Raw genomic sequence first — 21387 nt, 5'->3', positions numbered from 1 at the left:
AATTTTGACATTAAAATTGACAGTGACATTCATTGACAATAGTCGGTTGTCGGGGTTACTGAGTTTTAAAAGATACTTGACAACGATTTTTTATCTACTAATAAAATCGACTAATTTTCATTTGCAAATTTGTATATTTGTTATGATAATATATGTATAAATGTTGTAATATAATTGAACAATTTGCAAATTTTATTTCTAGTTTTTTCCTAATTTGACAGTTTGTAACAGTAGCTAAGAACTAAATAAGATTTTTTTTTTTTTTTAACTAAATTATGTCGAGTCCAATTTTTTTTCAAAGTAATTTAAAATATAATAATGGAAATAATAAAAAAAAACTTTTATAACAGGTATTTCGAATGTCGTAAATTCTACGGCGCAGCGTTGTCAACGCAGCATCAATCGCGTTTGAGTGGCAACTGCGTGGCAGGAGAAGACTTGATCGTTTTGTACCCACTTGGCGACGTACCGTGGAAAGCGAGACGAGGACTGCCGGCATGACCTGGAGTGATGTCAAGGAGCAAGCGCAAGGCAGAGTCAAGACAACTTGTAAAGGCCCTATATAGCAGCGAGGTACCCTAAGACTACAACAATAATAACAACAGCAAGTATTTCGAAATGATGATATTACTTATTTCATAGACCGAGCTCGTAATGAAGGGTTTTTGGAGTTTCTGGTAGGTTGCGTAGTGAATTACTATTTGTTACGAATTTAAATTGTTTATTACTGCGTAATTGATTGGTTTTCAATTAAGATTTGTGAAATTTATACAGTAATGCTTCAAAATTGTCAATTATCAATTCGAATGATAAAACAGTTGCCTAACACAATATAATTGAGACCTCAACCTTATTACTATACAAGGTAGCGGCATTCACGTTGTGATTCCTATGAGCTTCGGTACCTATCTACTTATGACCAATTGGGCATTGAGGGCGTTCTCCCTAATGACACTTACTTAATAGGTGCAATGCAGAGACCCGTCTGTAGTGGCAGACGGCGTCGATATCACCAAAACGCGCCATTTCCTAAAATGGTTACCCCGGGAACCCTGTAAGGGAGTTCACGTGGAAGACTACACGATTCGGTGTTCTCCGTTAATTCAATAAAAATAAAAACTGGTTCTTATGTTAATAAATTAAAACTCATTAGCGTGATGATAAAATTAATTTATTATAAATTCTATCAACTACAGCATAAAAATTGAGTATCAAAAACATAACACTCTTAAAATATTTAGACATGTTTCCTTAAATCTAAATAGTACACATAGGTACATTAGTATGTTATTAATAAAATTAAAAATACTATTGTAATAATAATTGTGACAATATTTGACTAAGTTAAATAACAGTTTAATTAATACACAATCGACTTAATTTCATAAATAATAAAATGTACTGGCAGTTAATAGGCAGTATATTAAGTTAGTTTAAATAAATAATACACTATAATAAAATTCATTTTATCTAATGAGCGACGTATTAGAAAAACCTAAATTAATCAAGATAAAGATCATAAATACCTTTTATAAATGTACTTATTTTACCTGGCAAACGTAGGCAAACGAGCATACAGCCCGCATATTGAAAAAATAAGTAGAAGACGTATAAAAACAGTTTAATATTATAGTGTTAATTATGTTGTTTTTTTCTAATAATGCGGTACGGCTATAGTCGCTCATAGAGGCCAGCAACTCTATGCCGCCGCCTACTGAAGTACAAAAATATCAATGATTTAGCTAGGCTAGTTGAAATGATTTTCATTTGCTATAGATATACTTACATCACTAATTCCCTAGCACATTTCAATAAAAAATAAGAATAACTAGTGTCATCTTGAACAATTACTTAGCAGGCAAAACATAACTAAACATATTGCAAATTCAATTACAGTTATTACAATATTGTTTTAATAATATGTAGAAGATTACTATGTGCTTTTTCTCTTGAAAATGGAAGGCAATTGGTACAAACTAGTTTATAATTAAATGTTAGCTTTATTATCTAGTGGACGTCTGTTAAATATTAATATTTTTAAAACTAGATTACAAATCTATGTATTTACTTGAATAATATTTAATTTCCATGTTGTTAGATTTATACCGATTTATTTGAAATAAAAGTTAGTATAAAATAATAAGTAAATCTAAAATAAATATTAAAATAATTTTAACGTTAACGTTACTAAACTTGACTGAAATTTCTTAGCTGAAATTTCTGAACTGAAATACTTTATTTATTCATATACAGATTTTACAGATAGGCATTTACTCACATTAAAATACGTAGATCTTTTGCGTACAATGCTTGTCTTGGATATTTTAAAATACAAAATAAATGCCGAATTATTGAATAAAACCGTAACATGAACTCTCGTGAAGATAATACTTAAAATAGCAAGAACGTATATTAAAATAAAGATATTTAGGCCACATTTTAAATAGCTTTTTTGTTCAGTGAGAATCACTTTACAATTTTGCGTTTCGATAATATTTAATAATGAACACGTTTTAAGTACGGCTTTTACAAGATATGCAAGTCGCAAACGCGTACAAAAACATCAGGCTGTTATTATCGACTCGTCAGCTATGTGTGTAATTGCTTTAAACGTTTTAAAATAAGGCACATTGATTTAAACGTGCTTTATGACCTCACAATGATTTCTGGGAAAGTTTCGTAATCTCCTGACTTTCTTTCCAAGCTTTCTATTTCGTTTTATTTAGGCAAGTCGATCCTTTTTGTTATAACCTACGTGAGCTCGATACGAGCCATCCGAGTCCTAACCTTACCCTAGCCACTTTACGTCTATGGGTAGAAGTTTTGCAAGGCATCCGAATAAATTGAATTGTAAGTGTCTCGAAGAACATAAACACTATCGCCAGGTTTACCATTGAAGACAAACTGACCCTTGAGATTAGTGACTTTAGAGTTAGTTGGAGGGCTGGGTTTGGGTTTCGGTTTTGGTTGGTAAGACGGATTGTAGTTCGGCCGTGATGGCATCATAGGTTGAGGTCCATACCCGTATGGATCAACTGACATCTGAGGAACTTGTGGATAAGTCGGAGCACCACTCCATTGGTAAACCCCTGTCGGTTTTCCGTTAGAAACAAAATCTATTGGCAAATTAATGAATGGATCCGCAACTTGAGGCGGCATACCTTGGGGCATCATAGGGGACATGGGTGGACCTAGAGTAGGTGGCTGCGATACGTAACCCAAACCAGGCACGAACATATACGGAGTTGGAGGTAATCTAATGTAGAATATAGGCGAGTTATCGTATTGCAATGAGTTGATATTATCGTTTGGGAATGTGTCTCCGTTTCCATTTTTCTTCTTGTTCTGCTGTCTACGTCTAGTTGGGATAGTCCTGGACAAATCTTCTTCTTCGTAATTGCCGTCGTTCGCGCTGAAATTGATGTCGTCGTCGTCATCAGAATAGTCGAAGCTGGACGTCAAGTACGAAGGATAGTAGCCGAAGAGATTGAGGGCCTTGTTCTTTCTAAAATTTGAAGGTTTCTGTGTCGTGGTGCTGCTGGATTCATTTGATTCTTCTAGAGGCTTTGCATCTTGGGTGACTTCTTCCGGTGTCGCGGAAGCTGCCCGTGTCCGTCTCGAACTGGGCGCTGCGAGGACTTCGAATACGACGTTCAATAGCAAAAGTGCTACGAATGCGGTTCTAGGATACGCCATTTTTCTTTTCTGCAAATAAGAAAATAATGGACTTAGTGATATTTGTGTAATCATCAAGGAAAGAGTATGTAGGGATACACTTTTGATACTAATTTTATATTTGTTTTAAGCATCTTAAAATCCTAAGTTACTTTACGAATACGTTCAGAGGTTACTAAAGAAAGAATGCCCTGTAATAAAACAATGACGTCATTATTCATGTGTACCAAACGAATTTCGTACAAATACAGTAGAAGCTCCTTGTTCACGTTTTTTCCCACTATTCGCGGATTAAAAAAATGCGACCCAATTTCTATGTTCGCGGCTAAAAATTTCTTCATTCGCCGATCTATTCGGTACATCGGTACATACACATTGATAAAAAGTATTGCAATTTGTAGGCATCCAACCGAATACCCTTTGTAAACGAACTTTTCCCTATTCACGTTTCTGTATTCTCGGCTAATTTACGGAAATTAAACCCCGAAGTCTCTTAATATGATAAATTATTAATTTAATTAATTATACTATATAATCGATCAACTACTCAATTATTTGTATGTATTAGAAAAATGCCAATTAAGCTCAAGAGTTTTAATAGAATCAATTAGCTTTACACACGTAGCCTTACAGCCTTACAGAAATAAGGCTTAACTTTATAGCGGGTCATGCAACATAAAATGCTCGGATGAAAATAGCAGCTACAATATACCTATGTATATTTGCGTGGTTGACTCTCGATGTGTTAAAAATAATATCCGAGGAATTATTTACGTTTAAAAAGCACCTTGCTTCGTCAATTATGTAATTTTCCTGCAAATAACACATTTGCACGTTCTGTCCGTGCGTTTTAGCATCCATCAACCTTTAAGGCGGATGCAGATGGTGGCTGGAACTGAACTTGAGTTATTACCTCCCCTCTCTTAAAGTATTTAACAACATTATATTAGAGGAAACTCATAATGTTAAGTTTCCTTATCCTTAACGATGTTAGAAGTTTATTGCAGCCATGGCTTCTTAGATTTAGTTTCTGTTGTGATAGTTTAAAAAAAAAGGTCGAATTTTTTTTTTTTTTTAAAGCCACAATTATATTAATACTGAATTTTAATTTAAAAGTTCTACTGTTTAGACGAATTCCGAAAACTCGGAATAGACGGCTCGTTTTAAAAGAAAAAAAATCCTAATGGATGTTACAAAACGGACCTTATGAATTCCATCGGCGAGTATCCTTCTGTAATACGTACATTTCATTTAAATATATTACTCTTTATTATATTAAACATAGAACTGAGGCTTATACTTATTCAATGGGAACTACCGATAAGAGTCCAGTTTTGTCAATTTATAGGATTGTGATTGTATATGAATTTGAATTTGAATCACGTTTAAAGATTCCGTTACAAACATGATTTTAGGGTAAGTAGCTTGTAAATTTCTGAAGTGTGGTTAATTCTGAAAATAAGGTAAAATTTAAGCAAGAATGTTTGGTTTATTGCAATTGCGCAGACAAGCTTAGAAATTTTCTTTGGTTTATCTTTATTTTAATATTCTATTCTAATTCTTTTGATTTGGGGGCAGGTGACCGTGTGTGACTTATCCCGCTTTTTATTATTAACATTAACATGGCCTTTTTGTTTGGCTATTGGGGCAATAAATGTCTAGTCATTTTTATTTGACATCTACCATATTTTAAATAGATTAAGTACAATGAATACATTAGGGTAGGGGTCGATTGCGCTATACTACACGGATCGCCGATGATCGTAGGCGATTTTAACCGGTTATTATCCGGTTATCAATATGAAATCTATGTGAAAAGCTAAGGAGTTCATTTGCTCGTTTTGATAATGTATTTAGTTCAAGGAATCAAGTTTTACTTGTCGGGCAGGCTACTCGCGGAAGTTACCATGAATCATAAACACTACCTTGACAGGCCTTAGTCTTTTGAAGGGATAATGATAATACCCATTGTCTACGGGAGTTGCACACATACGGTCTGTAGCTTAGCGCTCTCCCCGCATTTAGGTGTTCACTGTCTTAACTAATTGTCGACAATCTGTTTTCTCTGCCTAATTAAGTATTTAACGTTCCATAGACTTTTCTTTAGAGTGTGGATATATGATTATAGGCGTCTAAATGAACAATATTCATGATGATGTGCAAATAAGAGCTCTGTAGGTATGCTTGAGTGAAAATATCCAGTTGTTTTCTATGTGATCTCTCCTTCCTGTTCTCTGAGCATTCTTTTGGACGTAATAATTGAATGTATTATAACGAGTACTTTTTCGAAGTTAACAGTTCGGGAAATAAAATTCTATAGATATATATCTACACTTTATTTTACTATAGGTTTTGCCCTAAGCACGTCATTACACGGATCCTCCCGATCCATTAACGGTGCTTTTAGGTACCTCAAACACCAGCCACCGTCCTCGCCGAACCCTCGAAGGCTTGATGAGTAAATTAACCCATAGACACAGTTCACTGAGTTTCTCGCCGGATCTTCTCAGTGCGTCGCGTTTCCGATCCGGTGGTAGATTCTGCGATGCACTGCTCTTGCTAGGGTCAGTCTTAGCAACACTCCCGGTTTGAGCCCCGTGAGCTCACCTAATAGCTCGCGTAATCTAGAATAACTCCTTGAGGTTACTAGAATAGGTAGGAAAAAAATAGGTTTTAAAGCGTTCGTGGCGAAATATACCTACAGGGTGTAATCACGCTGGGGCTACTGCTTCTTCATAGTAATCTTAAAGTTTTGACAGAGTGGTCGTAATCGTCATGCAAGACTGGGGTGGGGGGTGGTTTTGGCATATTAAGATTTTTTGCAATCACGATTTGCCGCATTTCATGAACTACTACTGACTAGAATTAACCGATCTACTTACTACATAGAAAATGATCTTGTACTAGTCGGGTAGGCTCCAAAAATATTAAAATTTTTTTTTAGTTAGTCTTAGTATAATTAAGTTCGGCACGCATAAAAGATAATAAACAGAAGCAAGATAGTATAGAATGGTGAATACCTACTGTTATGCGAAATGTGTGACTATAGGTACAGGTATAACTAACAAAAATTTTATAGACTCTCTGTTTTAAATGATTTTGATTGTGTGTTTATTATTATTTTAATAAAATTCTTTACGATTTCTGAAAACTTGAAAACGTTATTATTTAGCATTAAGAGGTCCATTGAAATTGCATGTTTCAAATCAAACCGTCTTGTTAAAAAATTACATACATTTTTTTAGTACTGCTTAAACTTGTAACTATGGGTCTATTTCTAGAACGAGTTTATATTTAATAAAATTAAAATTAAAATGACGCTAGGAAAAACATATCTAGAGGCCGCAACCCGACTCGTTGGTCCGATCAGATCCGCACCGCTTTAGACAGTACAGTGTACAGCGCGCTGCATGACGCCGTGGACAGGGGAAAGTGGAAAAACATCTTAAGATTGAAGCTCATGGGTGATGGTGGTCACGACCCTCAGACATGAGGAACACGATTCGAGGAGGAGGAAAAACATGAAAAGTTTCTGAGATTTATGCTGTCAACTATGACACATTCTAAGCAAAAATTTAAATAGCATTTAGCTATAAACAAATATAAGAGAAATAAAACAAGTTTAAAGATATTTAGAAATAAAATATTTTTTGGCTTAAAACGTATAAAAATACGCTTCGCTTCCCATTATGGTATAAAGAAATAACGCATTTACTATTCTACTACGCTCATAATTTACTTATTTCAAGCCGATCGCTCGCAACTAGAGTACACTTCGAACAGGATGTTTTAGCAAAAAGTTAAATACCAATAACACTTGTTCTAGGGACCGTAACCAGTTTTTGAGATATTTAAAAATAACCTCTTATGGACTTGTAACGTTTATTGTGACAAACTCAAAGTAAACCGGATACCGGTCTGTTCTATTCAAGAGATGCGCTTATTTACATTATTTATACGCTATATATACTCCCTTTTTTTCCCTACCTAAGCTGATAGCCTTGAGAGGCTATTTCAGCGTAACTTTAACTAGTAAGTGAGCTCACGGGGCTCAAGCCTGACGACATTTCTAGCACGAACCCTAGGAAGAGCAGTGCTTCGCAGAATCTACCACCGAATCGGAAACGCGACCAAGTGAGAAGATCCGGCGAGAAACTCAGTGGGCTGTGTCTGTGGGTTAATTTATTCGTCGAGCCCTTCGTCGCAAGCGACGGGTTCGACGAGAACGATGACCGGAATATACTCTCAGTTTTGTATCTTATCTATATATTAAGTCAGCCTTTCCCAAAGTGGGCGATGACGCCCCTTTGTGTGCGCTGCAGGCCTAAAGGGGGGCGGTAATAGACCCAGAAAAAAATGGGGGCGTAGTGTAGAGGCTTGGGAGGCAATTTGAAAATTCATCTTGGAGCACTTTTAGACACCGACTGAGCTCTCCCTATAATGGTTTATAGTAGGTAGGTGAAAAAATGGGGGCGCTAAAAAATAATTTATTCTCAAAGTGTAGACAAAATAAGTTTGGGAGCCCCTGTATTAAGTGAAGCAAAAACTTTGTACCCCTATTTACGAAAATTGCGCGGACGGACGAGTATGAAATTTCCCACACTTATAGAGAATATAGAGAAGGAGCGCATGCAGAATATTCTTTTATTTAAATTATGCATAAAAATGCATTAAATCAATAAAAAAACATTACACACACTTCCATCTATTTGACGTACACACGCATATATACTCTTTTGTTTATTGTCAAACTTTTGTTATTGTATAAAGTCTGTGGTCAAATTGAGAATAAATTAATATTGTTTGTCTATAATATAATTTGTCTGTAGTGCAGCCTTGGCGAAATCTATGATTTTTGAAAATATAATAATGTTCAAACTTACAATTTCAATTAATTACGGTCGAATTTCGACTACTGGGCGACCACCAGTATAGATAGGGTTAAAACAAAAAAAGATTCTCGATTTGAATTGTGTGTTTTTATTGGTCAACACTGAGAGCCGAGCAAATAGCTTAAGTGCAGTAGTTAGAGTCGGTAGTGCCATCAACAATGTTAATTTATATTGCTAACACGTAGCCAGCTTTGGGCATTTATTGAACACGTCGCGCTGGATTATGGCTCGACCAGTTTGAATTGACATTACTTTATCAGTTTATTTACGAAAACCTTTAATTAAATTAAAATCTTTCACGAAATCAAGCATTGGAACGTTTTCCTTGAAACCTGATTTGAAATTGCAACCTTTTAAAAAGTTCCAACAAATTGAACTAGAGCACACTAAATATTCTTTTTATTACACGCACACACACAAAGCCTGAAGCCATAAACTACCTTATTTTTTGCGTTAAGAACATTAATCTCCCATTTACTTTACGAAAGAAAGTCAGATCGTTAAAATACAATTCGCACAACTGTAAGAAACGAAAGCATAACGTGATCTTTATTATCATAATGTTCCGTGAAGGTGTAGGCAAGGCGTTCTAATAAAGTTTGGTGTGGAAATTCAAATTTTGTCGCGTCACTATAATGAGTAAGTAAGCAACTAAATAATACATTTAACGTGAAAATTTTCATAGGTACTTTATTTGTATGTTATTTCTGATCAGCATGTTGCTCATTCATCGTTGCTTGTTTTTTGTAATGTTAATGTATTTAAAGAAACATTTTGGTTAATATTTATATTACTTACTTAGCATTTCATTACTTAAACGTTATTCAATGAGACTTATTTAATTTAGTTTTCGCCATATATATTGTATATTTTATTGGTACCTTTAAGACGACTTTTAGGACCTCATGTGAGTCCGCACGAGTAGGTACCACCTTTGTAACTATACTGAGACCTTAGAACTTATATCTCAAGGTGGGTGATGCCTTTATGTTGTAAATGTCTATGGGCTCCAGTAACCACTTAACACCAGGTGGGCTGTGAGCTCGTCCACCAATCTAGGCAATAAAAAAAAAGACTTAACGTCGCGCTTAATTATTGACGCAAATGTCACGCAAGCTATCAACAGTTCAGGTACCTAATTAAAAAAAAAAGCTGCATACGTTTATTGTTCTTGTCCCTAAAAATTTGGTACCACGATACTTTTGTTCCATAGTTCGATATTGCATAACTGTTATGTGCCTAAAGTACAATTAACTGTGATCAGATTACATCGTGCTTCCGTGCGAAGAGCGCCGCTGGCGGAGGCAAGCCGCCGTCTAATCAGACGCGCATAACTCAAATTCCTAATTACCAAAACGAGTGCGCTCTCGTGTATTATAAGTGCCGTCGGCCATCTAACCGATTATAATCTTATCTGTAAACCGAAATCAGCGATCTCGTATTGTTGTTATCGGTGTTAAGTTAACGGGGGGCGTTAAAATTTAATGTGACGCCTATTTTATTCGCATCTATGTTATGGTTTTACGTATCCATGTTAACTTCGTACTTGATTTTGATATGTAAGGATGTTTATGTATGTGTGGTAGCTATACTATAGACAAAATAGCTTTAGCGTTTTTTTTTTAAAGCTAATAGATACTTTTATTAAATTTCCACGCTATTGACTACTTCGAAATTTAACAAGATGCATAGGTATTTTTAAATATTTGAATATAATTATTATGAGAGGTAAAATAATAGAATATGATAAGGCGGTTTTCAGTAGACAGTATATAAATATAATATATAACTTTATATGTAAATGAAAGAAACTAAGATGTCATGTAAATTTGTAAGTGGTTAATATAATGTTTTTCTAAAAGTGTAAATAGAAATGTAAAACACAGTGCATTAACTTTAGCGTTAGCGGAAAAAATCGCATATTAAAATTTTGATGTCTATAGGCTCTGGTAACTATTTAACACACGGTGGCTTAGCTTTCTTTGACCTAACTACAAAAAAAAAAGTTTTTGTTTTAGTATGTTTACATTTTTAATTGATGCGACGGTACTTGACAACAATTCCGACGCATACAAGGTCGTTGACTCCGCATCAGCTGATTCTCATCCGCATATAGCGTGAAAACATCAATTTGTGAATATGAAATTCACAAAACGTTGCGCATTAATAATAAAATGAAATTTAAGAAACACGAGATTAAGCCGTTAAAATAATTATTAGTAATTACGTGTACGACTTGTGTAGACCGAAAGAAATGCAATTGAAATTGCATGAGATAGTTCCGTCACCTTATTTTTGCAACCGTACTCCTCGCCACGGGACCAGAATTCATCCACACAAAGAAAAGTTAATTCCTTCACTAGACCCAAAAATCCTGATGATTCTTGGTATCAAGATTATCGATAATCTTTTTTTTAATTCTTTAGCAACATAATAATATTGTGTGGAATATATTATATATTATTATATAAAATTCATAGTACGAACACGTTGTATAAGCTATTTATCTCTATAAAAGCCATGTAGTATTAATATCGATTAATAAAACTGTAATAGATTTTCAAACGAAGACATTACACAAGAATTTTTACAGCTTCAACTTCATTATTTAACATTCTCGAAGGGTTATAAAAAAAAAATGTATAATAAAACTATTAAAACAGGATCATGGTGTTAATAAACAGACGTTTTATTAAATTTTAATTAAAATGAAACTGAACTTCATTTTGCTCCTTGAATCGATTTTTTTTATTACCCTTGTAGGCAGACGAGCATACGGCCCACCTGATGGTGAGTGGTTACCGTCGCCCATGGACTTTAGCAATGCCAGGGGCAGAGTCAAGCCGCTGCCTACCGCTTATTCCAGCTACGCTATGTCTGGTAGGGGACCTATCTACCTACCGATAATTCTTAATTTTGAGTGTCGAATCCTCTCTGAGCAACATTTTTGTACACTATCCTGTGACTTTATTGTAAAAGGTTTCTTCGTGTCAGTAAATACTTCACAAATTATTTTTAAACAATAAAGGGACTGAAAATATTTAGCTATTCAGCGATCACTAAATTATTACTGTCTGTCTTTAGGCTGTCTGGTGTCGGCCCAGAATAGCCCCACCCTTCCCGTGGGTGCACTAAAAAGTGAATAAGTGATTCACCTGAGAATGGGCCGTAGTAGCTGCCCATTCTCAGGTGCGAATGTCAACTGGTATTTGTTGATGATAGGGGGTATTTTGAGCCCGCATTTCTGACGCGAAGCCGTCATATTGTGTTCCTGTTTAAACGCTTTGATTATCGTTAAATAATTGAGTTGAGTATTCCTATCTCATGGTGAGTAGCGATATTAATGTTATGATGTCCATGGGCTTCAGTAGGTACGTAAGCGCGCCATAAGCTCAACTGGTATTTGTTGATTACAGGGGGTATTTTGAGCCCGCATTTCTGACGCGAAACCGTCATATTGTGTTCCTGTTTAAACGCTTTGATTATCGTTAAATAATTGAGTTAAGTATTCCTATCTCATGGTGAGTAGCGATATTAATGTTATGATGTCCATGGACTTCAGTAGGTACGTAAGCGCACCATAAGCTCGGTCACTCATCTAGCGCAATATGAAGAAAAAAAAAGAATGTGTGACTGTTTAACATCGGCTAACCATGAGCTATTTTGACCGTTATGGCTAACAAATAAAAAACACTGGCTGTCTTTTGCAAGTCGTCGGTCCACTACACTTTGATGTGAATATTCATCTATTCTCTTAACATTTGAAATAAATAAAAAAACTGAATTGGCTTCATTAATTAGATATGTCTATTACGATCGCTTTGGTAGTTATTGATTAGGGTCCATTAAACCAAGGGTCAGGTTCGATTTGATAGGAGTCAAGATCATTGTCAAAGATATGATTTAATATATTATTATGACCTATTATTATTATATTTACCTATTATTATTATATTTACTGGTGGTAGGACCTCTTGTGAGTCCGCACGGGTAGGTACCACCACCCCGCCTATTTCTGCCGTGAAGCAGTAATGCGTTTCGGTTTGAAGGGTGGGGTAGCCGCTGTAACTATACTGAGACCTTAGAACTTGTATCTCAAGGTGGGTGGCGCATTTACATTGTAGATGTCTATGGGCTCCAGTAACCACTTAACACCAGGTGGGCTGTGAGCTCGTCCACCCCTCTAAGCAATAAAAAAATATATATATATCAGGTTGTATTTGTTCTTATCTCGTATGTGCAAGTGTATACACAGATTTAAAATCTTTGCTTTTAGGCCGATGAAGGTTATTTTAGAAAAAAAGAAGAAAAAATACAATGTTTAGTTTGATTAACTGATATTTATGGAACATAATGACTTATATTAAATGACAATTATACGTTAAATGTAAATTAACAACAAAAAAATATCATAAATTCAACATCACTTCTAACTTAAATTGTCGGACGGATCCTTTTGGCTAGACTTTAAAAACAATATGGAAACAGTCTCATTCACTTCAAGCTATGATAATCACGAAGATACCGCGTTGTGACACCGAAACTTCGGCCTATAGAAAATCGTTAGATGAACGTTGATCTAAAAACTGTTTCGTGATTTCATGTTGATCAGTTGTCCCAAATGACCCGTCAGAATTACACATGCCATCATAATTATCTCACGTTCTCTGACCACTGTGAAAATTAATACACCTCGGTGCATCTTAGGGATGGCTCTGACGAATACTCGGGTCAATAAAAAATATTATATTTCCTAATTAAATTCATAGAGCATTCGTATATTTCTTGAAGTGAATTGGGAATTAAGAAACTACCGATTTAAGTTCTTGATAGGTATTTCTTATTAGGGAATATCTTTCTTATGTTTAACTGACGCGGCACAATCAAGCAGTCTTTACAGTTAATAAAAGGAAAAAAATTGTTGTTAAAAAAAATTAACACAAAAAAAATACAAAAATTTTTAAAATACCCGAATTTTGGTGGTCTCTTCAAACATCTCTTCAAGTCTGCCCTCATTTTAAATTCATCATTGGTCTTATCCCGGTGAGATTATGTACATACTGCAAACAGCGTTATTTTGAGCATCACCGGTTTGAAGCTACATTGGTTTTTGTTTATTAAAATTTCAATAAAATTGACAACCTTATTTTGTAACAACGTTTCCATGCTGGCATCATCATTAGGGTGTGGACTCGGCAATTAACATGATTGTAGTTGTATGCGATATTTTAAGCGGTAATAAAATTATAATAAACGACTCGCCTCGTTTTAAGTGTTAAGTAATGTTACATAAGCGATAATTCGTATCTTCAAACGGTATTGATACATTGCTTGGATATAAAAACCTTGTTTGTCTCACTATAACGAAAAGCTGATAAAAAAAACAACCATATCTTGTATATTTATAATTGAGAGGTTTTTTCTAAGCTTACGTTACGTATTTTCTCATTGACAATTGAAATGTGTAGTATATTCTCTTTCTCAAATTCCTTTATGCTCTTTCATTTATCTAGTGATTTAGCCGAGCGATCCTGGATGGGAGAGAGAGAGAGAGAGAGCACCAGTCTACCCACTTTCGACGCGAAGTGTTTGTAACTTCCGTTCTTAAGTGGCATAAAACATATATTTTTTATTGCCACGGTAGGCAGACGAGCTCACGGCCCATCCAATGCTGAGTAGCTACTGTCACTCTTATACGTAAAAAAACTTGAAACTTGTTTCAAAAAAATATGTCATAGCGCTTAGTGGTATTTTAATATATTATTAAGTCTTAAATAGCAAAATTAAATAGTATTGAGATTTGCGCTTTATGTATCAATTCGGATATTTACGGTGAATGCTTGGCAATAGGAGGAACATGATTTCGTTTGAATAATTTATTTAGTTAGATTGATGACAGTACTCTTATATTAATGACTTGGTAATTAACACCAAATCCAAATTAATATGCAGTAATATAGCCTTAGCTTGACTTTCATTCCTTATTTTAACCTTTTAGGGGTTAAATTTCCATAAATCCTTACTTAACGGATGTTAACAATATAAAAAGCATCAAATAGCACAATCTCTATTTAATTTGTGCTAGTGACCTAGCGACCCCCCTAGACGCCCCTAGCGACCTAGGCATTGTATAAGATAAAGAGAGAGAGAGAGAGAGAGGGAGAATATATAATACTTTACTGCACGCCAAAACCCAATTAACATTCAAAAACAGTCAATAAACTGGTATAATTGTAAAATAAAGCGATCTCTTCCAGACATCCGTTTTATCTACAGAAATTCTGAAAAAGACACAGCAGATATGCGGCTGGATGTTTGAATCGGTCACTCAGTCAAGACAATTAAATATAAATGCTTTGATATAACAATATAGTGAACAGCTAACATTCCTAGTTATAGGCTCGTCAGCTATCAAGCGGAATGGCTTAAACTATGAAGTACTAACTTTAATCGATAAACTTGAACTAACGAACTGAACATAATTCACATTTAATAGGATAGGATAGGATAGGATTTAATAGGACGATAGGATTTTTGCGCTTAAAATACATTATTACCCATTTAAACTAACACGATCTCATGGAGTTGTAATGCTTAATGAGAATTTATTAACCAATAATTGTTTTTGATTGCGGAAATTTTTATTGTCGTTTTTTGTTGTTGTTTTTTTATTGTGAAAACTTCTTTAGAATCGTTGTGATTTCAAACCGGATGCAACGGAAAAAACGACAGGTAAGAGACACAAATACGAAAATGTGTAAGATGAAGCCAGCAAAGAATGAGACAGAAATATACATACTATTTAATACAGCGCCATCTGTGAGATTTTTTAATACTAACTTGTGTATGAAAGCTCTTGTAGTGAATTTTAATTTAGGATTATACGTGAAATTAAAATATCAATTCACAGAGGGCGCTACCTTACAATTATTTACTAATGACAAAATTTTACATATACTTAAGACGTTTAGGATAATTGTATTTTAATTTTGGAAGGTTTCACTTCTACCACGTGTGAATTGCACACATTTTGTATTTTTTTAATTACTTAAATGGGTGGACGAGCTCACAGCCCACATGGTGTTAAGTGGTTACTGGAGTCCATAGACATCTGCAACGTAAATGCGCCACCCATCTTGAGATATAATATAAGTTGTATGGTCTCAGTATAGTTACAACGGCTGCCCCATCATTCAAACCGAAACGCATTACTATTTCACGGCAGAAATAGGCAAGGTGGTGGTACCTACCCGCGCGGACTCACAAGAGGTCCTACCACCAGTAAATGTCGTAATGATACTTTAATTAGCTTACACCGTGGAATAGCGATTTTTCTGCGTTTAGTACTTTTAATTTTCAGTGTGATCAACAACGTGGATACGCCTTAGTTAAATCTCGCCGATGGCGATCCAGCGATAGAGGCAATAGAGGAGAGAGCGATAGAGGTAATCGCAGTGTTAGGGAGTTATAGATTAATTGTAAATACGACAACATAATTCAAATTCCCTATTTTTGCCGCGCCGCAGTATAAGTTTGAAGGGCGGGACAGACCTTAACACTTAAGGCTTCAACCTCATGTACTAAGTGAGATAGCATCATTCACGTTGTGTTGTCTATCAGCTTGAATAACCAAATGAGCAAAATTTCGTATTGATTTCAATACGTAAGGCTTTTACAAAAAAATAGTATTTTAACTAACTTCTTCAAAATAGGCTTGTGGAGAGTATTAAGCGGTAGGCAGCAGCTTGGCATTGCTGAAGTCCATGGGCGGCGGTAACCACTCACCATCAGGTGGGCCGTATGCTCGTCTGCCTACAGGGGCAATAAAAAAAATAAAATACTGTTCGTTGTCTTATAGGTTATATAGGTTATAGGTAAAATGATTTAGATATCCATAGTCTATCCCGTAGTCTGATCGAAGGACAGGAATGTTTTTTTATTCTTTATAATTATCCCTAAAAAGTTTTTGTTTAACTGTAAAATATTTTAATGAATTAGCTTGCTTAAAAGTCGTCGTGGTCATCGTCGCTCATGTACACCGTCAATGCCAAGACCACAGTAAAACCGCTGCATGTATTTTAGGAAACCAACCCCTCCCCCCCCTTTAAACTGAATTCCCGAATAACTTCATCATAAATTGGAACCTGTAGGTTTTTTCGTTCCTACGAGTATATTTAAAAGTTGTAGTAGAATGTGTATCACCGTTCTCCCTAATTCTACCATTAGAAATATGCAGTAATTGTTGATCCGATTGAAGAAGCAATACGAACCCTAGCGGTTGCAGGATTAAGTGAGAGCCAATCTCGAAAGACTTAACGAAGTACCACCGGAATTCTGGATCATAGACTTTTGGAATTCATTCTCAATGATTGGTTACTTCTGGAATTATTCAAAAACGCATAGTACCTGCTGCATTTGTTTGTTGGCAATTAATAAGTATCAACCCTCAAAAGTCAAATGATGATTTTCCCAAAAATACCATTTCCAAATCTAGTTTCATAACAAATTGTAAAGCAATATATTATTGTTATAATACATAATATTAACGCAACGTTATAATTCATAGTCATTTTAAATTAGAGCCGTCGAGTCAATGACCTATGAAAAGATAAGTTGTTGCCGCGTTAAAGACTACTCTTACATTGATAATTTCGGCTAAACATAAAGATCTGGTGTACCTAATGTGTTATTATTGTTAATATTCAGAAAAAACGGACATGCTAAAATTTAACTATTCAAATCGTTTGAGACTCGGCATTATGTCGTAATTGATTTAGAACACGTAAAGTTCGAGAACATTTTCTGGTTTAGTTTTTTATCTGAGCATCGCATTAAGAATTACAGCAACTAAACAGTGGGCGGACGTCAGTTTTTGTATACAATCATTGCAGATTTCATAGAGACTACATGTTCAGTTCATTAAACGAGTCTTTACTAGTGTTTATATCTGTTATATGCCAATCATTGGACATACATCAGTTATTGACCTCCGAGATTATCCAGTTATGAATAGGTATTATTTGTCAAAACGTCGTATTAACCGCTAAGTGTATGAGTAATGATGTGAAAAAAAAAGCGATTTTTATTGCGTATTAAAATTATTGAGTTCAATTTTATAAGAGCTCAGTTAAATGTTTTTTTTGTGTTTTGACTAATAGGCATTGTACGTATGCTAATTAAAGCTTAGTGATACTATCAAATGTCAAACTACTGGTCATTGACATATATTTTACGAAGATTATCTGTAGCAGTGCTTGCTGTTTTTTTTTAATTGAGTTTTAATGGACAAAGACAAAATACAATTTTCTCTTCATCTTTTTTTATTTAGTAACTCCTGGGGGTTTTCATATTTTATGTTTTTAATACGTGCTTTTCCTTCAAAATGCCAAATAGACAAAAATAATATTCAATTAATACATATGTATAAATACAATTTTTATATATGGGCTAAAATACGGTCTGAAATAAATGATTATTATTATTTGCACCTGGCAATGCTGAAGTCCACGGGCGACGGTAATCACCCATCATTAGGTGGGCCGTATGCTCGTCTGCCTACTAAGACAATAAATTAAAAGTCACAAGTGTCAAATATACGCGGTTTTTTTAAATCACGAAATTCATAAAGCCATTTTGCTTATCTTAAATATGTAAATAAATTACGAAGTCAAAACATATCTCATATCATTCCTAATTCATATTCAGCACAATACTTTGACTGATAAAAAAGTTAAGAATAATAAAACGTTAGAAATTGAAGAAAGTATTATAACAAACGCACGACGAACCTCCATGTCAATGGCACTAGGATGCTTTTTATATCGTTATTTTATGATCAAAAAAATTACTCATACCTAGTATCTAGGCTCAAAAGTGCCTACGATTTATTATTTATTTTTTGTGCGTTATGTGCCTATATGTTCACAGATAATGTTGTAAATGTTTTTTTTAATTATTGCCCTAAAAAGTCAAAGGTGTTTTGAAACGTAGCTTATAAAATAAACTAAAATAGTATATTCACGTAAATCGATTTTCAATACTATTGTATCTATTGTTTTAGACTAAATTTTAAAAGTAATGAAGAAGGATATTTTTTTAAAAATTTGTGAATGTTTCCAATTTTTTTTTTGTAAATAGTTGTTATTCGAATCTTTTGTAATTGTCATGTCATTTTTTTTTCAGATCTCAACGATCAGTTATTATTTAATTTCATACAAAATTGGTTTTCATCTTAGTTTTATTTGCATATTCAATATTTTGTTTCTAACTTTTCTGATTTGTTCCAAGTCTCGTGTAACCACAAAGTGAAAACTGTTGAAATAGTTTCAGTACTTATTAATTTCGATCTACTTTCTAATCCGCTAAGCCTAAAAGCTATAGCACTGAATATTCTAACTATTTCTAACCACAATAACAGCAGCTCCGTGAATACTATCGGAATTGAATCTAGCGAAAGGATTGCGATTCCGTGTCCGCCCTACAAAGTCTCTCCTCTCTCGTCTTTACCGAACAAATCTGGAAATAACCGGAATGAAGTGGAATGAAGTGGATTATTACTTTTTTTTAATAATAATATCTATCACGCATTGTAAATACTCTTAACGTATAAATTTAATGTGAAGATTACGTATATTTTTTAAGATTTCTTAAACGTATACTTTTAATTAAGTACGTTTTAAGTAAGTGATAAATCGGAAAGTGCTCAGTGAAATACAGACTTACTTTGTTAAACAAAAAACTTAAACACTGTTTTTTTTCTTTGATGCTTTGATGTAAAGCAAACGATATCCTTCCGGTCATCGTTTTCGTCGAACCCGAAGGGCTCGGCTAGTGAATTAACCCATAGACACAGTCCACTGAGTTTCTCGCCGGACCTTTTCAGTGGGTCGCGTTTCCGATCCGGTGGTAGATTCTGCGAAGCACGGCTCTTGCTAGGGTTCGTGTTAGCAATATTGTCAGGTTTGAGCCCCGTGAGCTCACCTACTAGCCCGGCGACGCTGACATGGTCTCTCTAGACCAGGGGTGGGCAAAAGCCGGCCCGCGGGCCGGATCCGGCCCTTTTGCTAATTTTATCCGGCCCGTTGAAAAATTCCGCACATAAATTTTTTTAAACTCTTTTATGAGATTTTGTTGACATCAGCATTAAAAAAGCATATGCGGTAAAAAAGCATATGCGGTATAGTCCTCCGGCCCGGGAGACATTTTGAAAATTTCATTTTGGCCCGCGCTTTAAAGTATTTGCCCACCCCTGCTCTAGACCATCAGCTTAAGAAGAAAAAAAACCCCTTCTAATATTAGTTAGTACAAAGTAATGACCAAAGATTCGTTTGGTGATGTTAATGCGTGGAGTACAAATACAAACCGACCTTGGTTTTGCTGAAGACACAGTCGATGACTGTCTAATAATCCTTCGCTATTAAAATAAGAACTTTTATTTTAGTACGATTTGGATTTTCTTGTGATAAATTATAGCCGGTCTAATGACTAAGTTTTAGTTCTCTGTAGGCGCAAAACGAGCGTACCAAGCTTACTTTTACCTCTAATATTTATTGAACATTTGTCACGTTCGTTTGGTTTGTAAATCTAAATTCCGATGAGTACACATGATGTTTTATCAATCAAAATGTAGCTCCCTATTATTTCGGCTTTATGTATACTTACCTATGGACAAATAATCGCCAATCGACGACAACATTGAAAAACTAGTTGTTACTGGCAAAATGGAGGGAAAAAGATCGCGACGGTGCAGCCAATACGTTAGTCTGATCCCTGATTCCACCGTCTATGGTATTCTTCAAGTAGCCGAAGACAAGACGAGACGGCACAGTAAGGTGAGGACGTAAGTCATGGATGAAGGTGGTCACGACCTTCAGAAATGAGTAGCACGACTGTGGGAGATGCACCGACACAGTTTACATACTTGCTGGGACGCTAATCAACGTCTTTATCTACCCACTTTATTGGTCCATCATTTATTTACGTTAAGATTTTAGAAATAGTGCCACCACGCTGCCTGTTTCTGCCGGGAAGCAGTGATGCGTTTCGGTTTGAAGGACGGGGCGGCCGTTGTAACTGTACTGAGACATTATAACTCATATCTCAAGGTGGGTGGCGGCATTTACGTTGTAAATGTCCATGGGCTCCGGCTAATACTTAACACCAGGCGTGCCGTGAGCCCGGTCACCGTTCTCGTCGAACCCGTCGCTTGCGACGAAGGGCTCGACGAGTAAATTAACTCTCAGACACAGCCCACTGAGTTTCTCGCCGGATCTTCTCAGTGGGTCGCGTTTCCGATCCGGTGGTAGATTCTGCGAAGCACGGCTCTTGCTAGGGTTCGTGTTAGCAACATCGTCAGGTTTGAGCCCCGTGAGCTCACCTACTAAAGTTAGGGTTACGCTGACATAGCCGCTAGGGCTATCAGCTTAGGTAGGAAAAAAAAAAAAAAAAAAGCCGTGAGCTCGTCTAAACAAGCATTAAAAAAAGTTTTCTGAGAAAAATATACAGTTTAATTAAGTTAATTAATTAATTCTAATTAATTTTAACTTTATCTTATAATGTTTACTTTAGATATCGCTTGCATCACACTCGACAACTATTACGGTACTTTCATGTTGTTCGAACTAAGTATGGTTAATAAAACTTTTATTAAACTAGTAGCATCAGGAAAATGTTATGCTTACATTGGTAAGCTTGGTTGACTAGCTTGGAAACTAAATGTTGAATTAACGGATAAATGTTAAGTACCACTTACCTAATTATTGTGATTACAAAAATAAATAATATTGAAAATAAGCACCGGAGCTTAAAGTTCGTCTTATGA

General features: G+C 35.2%; 1 protein-coding gene and 1 long non-coding RNA gene across 5 annotated transcripts in view; one reads left to right on the top strand and one right to left on the bottom strand.

The window, feature by feature from the left end:
- Positions 1–226: 226 nt before the first annotated feature.
- Positions 227–11305, top strand: LOC134200472 (uncharacterized). The gene is made up of 2 exons (XR_009975424.1): positions 227–573; positions 9832–11305. It is a non-coding gene; the product is annotated as an uncharacterized LOC134200472 (long non-coding RNA).
- The window catches only part of LOC101746405 (circumsporozoite protein), a 119341-nt gene continuing 99109 nt past the window's right edge, over positions 1156–21387 (bottom strand). For all 4 annotated transcript variants that reach the window (XM_021352129.3, XM_012695849.4, XM_062673442.1 and 1 more), the window contains one exon: positions 1156–3705. In XM_021352129.3, the coding sequence (XP_021207804.1) occupies positions 2809–3696 (888 nt within the window). In that variant the 5' untranslated portion in view covers positions 3697–3705 and the 3' untranslated portion in view covers positions 1156–2808. The remainder of the gene's footprint in view (positions 3706–21387) is intronic.

Source organism: Bombyx mori, chromosome 17, assembly GCF_030269925.1.
Source record: "Bombyx mori chromosome 17, ASM3026992v2".
NCBI classification, from domain to species: Eukaryota; Metazoa; Arthropoda; class Insecta; order Lepidoptera; family Bombycidae; genus Bombyx; species Bombyx mori.
The sequence above is the reverse complement of the archived record's forward strand: the minus strand, read 5'-3'. Positions and strand labels throughout refer to the sequence as shown.